The following is an 8,698-nucleotide window of genomic DNA, read 5'->3' on the forward strand; positions in this document are numbered from 1 at the left end:
TTTACTTGATGCCAAATAGACCTCTTCATTTTGCAGTCAATATTTTGCTGATTCTTTACACTGCTATTCCTACCAATTTCATGATTTTTCAAGGAGCACTGTAGGCTGAACACTAATCTTCTAAGACATATTAATGTATTAGATCTTAATGTAAGGGGGATGTCTATCATTATTTAGTTAGCAGAGAACTAAAATGGCAAAGAATGCCATTTTATTGCTTTAAAATATAAAAGACAATGAAAAGGCAATGATACTTTTGCTAGTATACTGTTTTCAGAAGTACCAACACCCCTATGCCCCTACATAAGAACTGAACATTCCTGTACTCATGCTAACTCACCTGTGTTTGAAGAGAACTACATTCAACGTATTTCTGATCCTACAGGCGTCACAGTAAATTATACAAAGAAATGAGAAAAGCCTTTATAAATGCATTTCTGCAAAAATGAACTCAGAATCAACTTTATTTATAGATCACACCCTTTTTTTTGCTAAAAATGCATAGTCATTACATATACAGTAGTCAGCATCCAAAAGTGTACAAAGAGTAAATTTTCAAACCCTCCCAACAGAACCACACAAAATTCACACTTTTTGTTCATTGCATGCATAGCCCCTTAAACATGATACCTCCTACTAAAGCGTGCTTGAACCTCTAGCAGACAGAATTGACTTGCTATAAACTGTTTCTCTGAACTATTAACCCCCAGCTACAACCACAAATCCTAAGGCATTCCCATGAAGTAGCAAAGCCCTACTTCAGAATCCTCCATGTTCTGAGTACGGCGCAGGAAGCAATTGCCCTGAAAGCAGAAGTCTGCTGGTGGTGTTCCCTTCCAGGCAACTTTAAGCAAAAGCCTGCTTCCTTTGTCTTGGTCAATAATTTATTACTGAATTCAGTGGAATGAAGCAGCATCTGTCTAAGCAAGATGTGAAAATTATTTAACTTAATTCCACGCCCAGCTCCAAGACACTAAGTGTCTTGAATGGAGGTCAGTGTCTTGCAGTGCATGTGACACTACCATCTTACATCTCATCTGACAGAGTAAAGTCTCAGCTGTATCTTGAGTGTTGGTGATACAGCCCTGACTCAGAGGTGTCTAACAGAAGCTAGGAACATACTTGGATATTGGGAGAATTTCTAAAGGTACAGGCCTTGATTAACAAACCACTCAAACCCTTTGATGTAGTCTTTTTTTTTTCCCCTCAGCTACTGCTCCCAGTTAGAAAAACTCTTAAAAACATGGTCCTCTTCTCAGTGGTGCTTTTTGTATCAGCCCTTCCAGTTGATGGGCAGAGTGGGTTAGTAGAATGATTATTCAGGACTTCTTGACAGAGTACATATATGTGGTCAAAAGATCCGAGTTCAGATTTCACTCAACCATAAGATTAACTCCATGTAGTTGGTTTTGTAGAACAGGAGGGAAAAAGAGAAAGTTGTTTGATCAATATAATTTTATATTCTCAAATGATTACATATTTTTTCTTAAAAGCTTCATTTACTTCAGGTCTTTTTACTCTGGTAAGAAGTTTGACGTAGTTCAAAATTCCCAATGGCAACTGAGACATAATAATAATCTTACAGACACTGATGGGAAATCCTGCTCCATTGTTTCATAGTAACTGGATTACAATCCATGGCTAAATGAACAAGGAGGCCTCATGGGTGTTACAATGCTCCTCAGTACAAGTTACCAGTGAGAATTTCTGAAGAAAAGCATATGTAAGTCATGTATGTTTTCTCTTTACTCCTGACCCTTAAGCATTTAGTCAGCCTGTTTAATACTGCCTGGGTCTTGATTGCCCCCCACTTGAGCCAGTGGAAATTTTTGGAGCCATCAGCTCCAAAAGACACAGGATGTGAACATCCTAGGAGTATGGCAATGACAGGGGTTTGTCCCAAGAGTTCACAATCTGGAAACGTTCATGCTCCTCTCCCTGTGAGATGAGGGAAAATATAACATTCTCTCTGCTGAAGATTTCTTCTTAGCACCTGGGAGGGTCTTTGCATTTTTAAGTGCTTTACAAACATTTGCTAGTCTTCAGAGCAACCCTGCGAGGTAGGTAAGGTATATTCTCCCCATCTTACAGATGTGGGAACTGAGACACAAAGGGTCAAATTCAACCCTGGTACAATTCCAGTGTTTCACATGAATTAAAATTCATTCAAAATGAACACAGTTTAAACAACTTGCCCTAGATTACAGAACAGATAGTGGCAAAGCAAGGATAAGAACCCAGGAGTGCCTGACTCCTCAGCTTGTTACTGGCCACTTGGTCATTTTTAAGCTCATAGGCAATGAAAAATCAGTTTAATCTGGGCAATTACTACAGGTATGACTTGCTTCTGTAAGGCATGTGGATGGTAATCAACTGAGTTTAGTGCAATAATGCTCTATGAATGTGCTGCCTCAGAGTTTACTTAAACATGAAGTAAAACTTCCATACTGTCATTTCCTGCAGGTGCACTGTTGACAAAAACCTGACAAAGTAGCTGGATTCAGCAAATAAATAATAGGAATAACACTTGGACAACTAAGCAGAATTATCATTTTAGCAAAAAAACTGAACATACTTCTACTTTTAACTGCTACATTTCTACAAGCGCAGCATGCAGATGAAACCTTTCCCTTTGTTTCCAGATATAGATTCCAGTCTTGCTAATGAAGCTGCTCATAGCTTCACAGATACCCTGGATAGTGACATTCAAATGAACACACTGCAGAAAAAATACTGTATCACCACAGAAAACAGGGTAGTGATTACAGATGAGGTTTATCGATCTTCCAGGAAGATGAGCTGGAAGCTCACAGGCTACTCAGAAGTGCCCAGAAGCCAGGCTTACTGAATATATGCCAGTGTAGATTGCAGTTCTAGGCACATGCTGAATGCAAGGGAGGGTGTCTGTGCCACCAACACTCTTGGAAGTGGCCCCAGCAACAGTCACTTCACATCAGCACAGGTGTGTCAGTCTGAAAGTCAGTGCTGGCCAAACACAGAAAGACACCCAGGCATTTACAGGCCACCCCCCTGTGCTCCAGTCCTCACCTTGTGCTCCCATCCCTATACAGATTCTACTCCAAAAGGCCTGAAAAGCCTTTTTGGTTTAAACATGAGCTGTGGAATCCACAGTGTAGACCTTATGGCAGGTTATAAAAACATTATGACACATACTTCTGCAAACAAGTTAGTTTTCTAGGATTTCCTTATGCACCTAGTCTGCAGGTTAGACCTCCAAGCTCTGGACATGCTTACACGTGTTCTTCAGTCATGTGCTTTCACACCAGAAAGTTATCCTGCACCCTTACAAGTCACACAAATGCTGACTCACTTCTATATGAGCAAATTCAAGCACTATAATTATAGATATCTTGTTCCAATTTGAATCTTTTTATCTCAGATTTGTTTTGTCCATCGGACAGCAAATGGAATATTATCTGCATGCATGTCCTTCACTGAATAGACACAGACACTCAGGTAACATTCCCTAGATATTCTCCACACTTACTGTACCTTTTTAATTTGTAGTCACATTTTTTTAAACAAAAAACAGACAAACAAAAATCCATGAATTAGAACTCTTAAATTCTAATCACATCTCCCTGTAGCCATTCACTCAGGATTCAGCAGCCTGCTTACAGTGGCTCAGACAGCAGTGCTTGCAACCAGCTTTTACAAATAATTCCATGAGGTGCTCAGGCCCATACACGTGCCTAAACAATTTGCCAACAGAAACTTCTGAATGAAGCAATATTCTTAATATCAGAGCCAGGTACCCAATCTTCAGTGTGACTGGGGCTCACAGGCAACTCATGTAACAGCAGTAAGATTCCAGTAAAATTGCAGTTGGTTGCAATCCAAACTTTATACTGTTATCTGTCGTTGAGATATATATAGATGACCCTGTGTGGCCTAACTCCAAATATCAAATGTATTTTTACAAGTTAGCAACAGCCATTTTTGACATTGCCTCTTGAGATGTCCTCTACATTGTGACTGACAAGCACAAATATAATTCATTATACAGGATGCTTTAATAGCCTGGTCTTTTACATTTGGCTTTTACTGTTTGTTTCTGAGCTGCCTTCTAATGCTGAGGTTTGCTGTCCTAAGATTTATTTCTTAGCTTTTAATTGCTGGTTGGATGTGCTAGTGGCATCTCCTAGGCAAACCCTTTCTACATAATTAGTTTGGATGAGTCATTGGGCTCTAACTACTATGCCTCTATTATTTTAACTTGAATACAGCCCATCTCAAAGCCCATCTTTTTGCAGTTGTGGAAATTCATAGCATGATATGGTTGCAGGTCTTGATCCACTGGCTTTCTGCTGTGAGTTTTCAGGGTTTTCACAATATTAAAGCACATTTCAAGGAATAACAATGTTGTGAACCAGCCTTCTCTCCCAGTTGTGCAGATAATCTTCTGCTTTGTTGGCAGCTGAAGAAAGCAATGCTACATTTATGACAAAACTTAGTGAAAATAGGTAAAATTTAAAATACTTCATGTAGTTTCCATTTTCTTTTCATGCAGGTTGGTAAATGAAAACTGAACACAGCCACTCACACAGGGCTATGCAGTTTTTTATGGCCCAACAGCAATAACTCAAGAGGCCACAGTTTGGGAACTGCTACTCCAGATAATTCTAGTCAGTCTCCTTAAAATACATCTGACCCTTCCAGAAATGACATACCAGCAGAACTGTGGCTGGCAAAGAGTATATATTTTTGTTAGGCCATTTTCATAGTTCACTAAGAATCTAAAATATTCAAACCATTATACTTAAAATGGGTTGAGATAAAAGCTAAATTGAATGAGTGTAATTTTCTTTTAGCTTATGCACTTCAATTGAGAAATTTTCATAAAGCTGTTCCATTGGTAGAGGGCATATCAGTTATTGGGTCTGTGATGATCCTGACCCATGTTAAGGATTTGACTTCAAAATCCCTGGCTACAGTCCTTCCTATATTCCCATTTTAAACAAAGGGGACTTTGTCTTACAGAAGATGAGAACTGGACTCAAAACGTTGTCTTGGGATTCAGATGCCATGCCCATGAAAATGGGAAAGACCCCAGCAGAAATACACTTCTACAATAGGAGCTGAGTAAAACAGCTATTACACTATTATGCAGTCTGACAGAAGGGTTTGCTAAGGAAGTACCACCCTTCTTTAGACAATGGGTTACACAAGCAGTTTCTCACCTGAACTTCGCTTGGTAAGCCCCTTGTGTAACATTATTGCACTTGTTCTGTCAGACGAAAGCAAAGTGCATCTGCTTAAAATCTGCACATGGTTTACAAAAATGTATCTAGAGTAAATTCAATCTATACTTAAGCTCTTTGTCCTGTGACAAGGATAGTACATGGGTTGCTCTGAAAAGATACTGCTTTGGAAAACACCTCCTAATTCTTGTCTTTGAACTCCCCTAAAGCTTCAGAAAGAGGACTTCAATACATCCAGCTGCAGCCACAACTAATCAGAATAGGAAAAAGTGGGGAATGACAAAAAAGTGCCAGTATCCAGTACTTGTAGAGCCAGATTTTAGGTGCTGAACTCGGATTCAGCAGTATCGTATTCTGCAACTAATTTTAGGATGGTAAATATGACAGTGCTCTAATTAAAGAGCAGCAGAAACTAGTTCCATGTAGTTTTTTTAAAAGATCCAGAATGAGATCTCATGCATCAGTTACTCTCTTTACATCCATAGAACTCCCACCGAGCTTGGCAGGGGTTGATAGAAAGTCTGGCATCTGACTTTGACTCTAGAGGACTGGTTTGGGGGTGATTTACCCAGGAAGATAAAGGGGCCCCTTAGCAACTCCCTCAGCACAACAGATGTTCCTGACACGCTGGGGGAAGAGCCATTCCATTATGCAGGGTCCTTGTTCTTCCTCTGCCCCCGTTCCAAACCAGTTTGACCCCTTTCTGGTTCGATTATTTTACATATCCTTTTATTTTATTTTAGTATCTGAGTGGCTACACCAACCACTAACTGTCTGTCTAATTAAAGTCTCTCCATTAACTGGTAATTCTGTAATAATTCACAGCTGTTTTTCCTCTTGCTCTTAAATCTATTGTTCTCTGGCTGAAAAGGCTGTAAGACCTTAGAAACTATAGATAGCTATTGATTTGTTTGCATTTAAAATCCAGTATGTGGCTGCAAAGGCCTGTTACAATATCAGAGAGGAAGATAAATGTCAGTGCATAATCTGCTAGGAAATTTCACATAGGAGTTGATTAAAAGTCTATGAGAAATCATTGCACAAATGTCTTCAGGTGTATACATATATATACACATATATGTAGCTAATAAATATATAGCTAGATATATAAATATATATGTATATACAGAGCTAGTTTAGACCTAATTGTTATGAAATTAGTAAGTGGCATTCACCATTCATGCATTCTTCCTAGTAGCAGAGCTAAATTATTTCAGCTTATACTCTAAGCAGCAACATACCAGTAAGCATTTGCTTGCTTCCCCTGGTAACCTAGTAGCTTAAAGAGCACGAGCAGTTCTGCCATGGTCATTTTCTCCAGCAAACCTCCATGAAAGGGACCTGGCTCTTCCACAGGTGTGTTTCCCCCAGGTGTCACAGCTTCTTCAGGACATGGCGGGTCTGGTCTGAGGGTCACCAGTCTGAAGGTCATCGGCGCAAGGACCTCCAGGCCAAGGGTCACTGGCATGGTGGTCGCTGTCCCGAGGGTCGCCGGGCTGGTCAGTCCTGCTTGCACAGGTCTGCAACGTTGAGGAACCTCCTGACGACCACAGCAAGGCAGACGGTCAGGAGCAGCATATAGCCCACGGTGCCTAGGTAGGTGGGGGCAGCCAGGGGTGCCTTGAGAAACTCAGCCAGCCCGTCCTCCACGTAGTGCACCTGGTCGTAGATGCTGAGGAAGGTGAAGATGTGGAAAAGCTGATGGCTATGCCCCACGATGTCGAAGAGCCCCGGCTGGATCCGCTCGGGGATTTTGCTGACGTTGAAGAAGGCGGCCACCAGCAGCCAGAAGTAGCGGCGGTAGAAGTAGACGAAGAGCGTGGGGTTGCGCGCGCGGAGGTCGAAGAAGAGGCTCTCCAGCATGATGGGGCAGGCCATGCTGAGCGGCATGGCGAACACGAAGGTGCGCACGGCGAACGGGTAGGCGCAGCACGCGGCGCGGCTGCGGCAGCAGGCGGCCGTGCAGCCCACGGCCAGCGCCAGCGCCACGGGCAGCACGAGCACGCGGTAGGCCGCGATGGGCAGGCTGCAGTCCAGCTGCCAGCCCAGCCGCTGCTGCACGTAGCGGCTCATGGCGCCGGCGTCCAGCAGGCTCAGCCCCGGCAGCAGGTAGTAGGAGTAGGCCACGGTGCTGGCGAAGCCGTAGTAGCTGATGGAGGCGTAGTCCAGGTAGAAGAAGGTGGCGCGGAGGCGCGGGGAGAGGCAGCTGAAGAGGTGGGCCGTGCAGCTCATGGCGAAGGTGAGCAGCACCCCCGAGGCGTAGCACCAGAGGGGCAGCAGGGCCGGGTGGTGGAAGGGCACGTCCCCGGCGCCCCGCAGCAGAAGCAGCCGCCCGAAGCGGCTGAGGAAGAGCAGTAGTGGGATGAAGTGGGTCCAGAAGTTGAGGGTCTCGTTGGTGGGCTGCAGCACCGAGGCCAGGCACTCCTGTGCCGAGCAGTGCAGCCGCCGGTAGCCCGAAAGGATGAAGCACTCCACGAAGTCCTCGGGCACCTCGTCCCACCGCAGCAGGGCGGCAGGGCGAGGCGGCGGCGGCGCCGCCTCCTTCTTGTCCCCATCGCCCGCCGGCATGCTGCCGCTGCCCCGGCCGGCCCCGGGCCCGCCGCCTCGCCGCCGACCGGGCGAGGCAAAGCCGCTGCGCCCGCAGCCGCCGGCGGAGGATCCGCGGTAGCTCTGCGCCTCTCCGCCCCCGCCGCCGCCCCCGGCAGCATCACTCATTGCAGCAAGGGCAGTGGCAGCACCGCCGCGGCTCCTCCCGCCCCGCCGCCCGGCATCGCGGTAACTGGAGACCGGCGGCGCATCCAGCGCTCCCGAGGAGCGGGAAGAGACGCCCCCGCCGCCCCGGGTAGGGTTTCCCGGGGTGGGAGGCGCTGGACACCCGAGCCGCCGTTAATGATTGATGCGGCCGCAGCGGGGGGGCGGGTCCGTGAGCGCCCTCGCAGCGAGGCGTGTGGCCGGAGCGGACCCGCGGCGCCCCTTCCCGGGGGCAGGGTCACTGGCACCGGCACTGCCTGGTGCGGGGCCTGCCCGCGGGGCTGTTCTGCTGTAAAAGGCACAAAGGGGGCACCGGGGCGCCCGCCCAGCCCCGAGCGCGGCTGCGCCCGCGCGTGCGGCAGGAGCCGGGCGGGAGCCCCGGGAAAAGGGAGATGGACCCGCGGGGCTGGGGGATCCCCGGCGGCGCGACAGAGCGGGGAGGTACCCCCAGACAGGGGACGGGTGGCAGCTGGGTAGCGGTCTGTCCTGTGTGCTTCGGTAAGGCCGCTGAGACCTGATTTCTTTGGTGACATTATCTCATGCAGTGAATGCAAACGTTATTCTAGGCTAAACCTTCCCGGCCGGGCTGCATGGGGTGAGCGTCACTGACACACACGGCACCCACCTTATCTGCGCGCTCCGAGCGGGGCGGCTGGGAGGGACACTCGGGAACGGCTGGCAGGAGCTGCTCCGTGTTGATCCTTAGACAAATCCTACACTTATTG

At 46.5% G+C, this 8,698-nt stretch overlaps 1 protein-coding gene across 1 annotated transcript; it reads right to left on the reverse strand.

The window, feature by feature from the left end:
• Positions 1-446: 446 nt before the first annotated feature.
• Positions 447-8,698, reverse strand: PAQR9 (progestin and adipoQ receptor family member 9). The gene has a single exon (XM_036388795.2). It carries the CDS (start codon positions 7,935-7,937, stop codon positions 6,723-6,725), a length of 1,215 nt encoding a protein of 404 aa, XP_036244688.1. The 5' UTR covers positions 7,938-8,698; the 3' UTR covers positions 447-6,722.

Source organism: Molothrus ater, chromosome 10 (assembly GCF_012460135.2).
Source record: "Molothrus ater isolate BHLD 08-10-18 breed brown headed cowbird chromosome 10, BPBGC_Mater_1.1, whole genome shotgun sequence".
NCBI lineage: Eukaryota > Metazoa > Chordata > Aves > Passeriformes > Icteridae > Molothrus > Molothrus ater.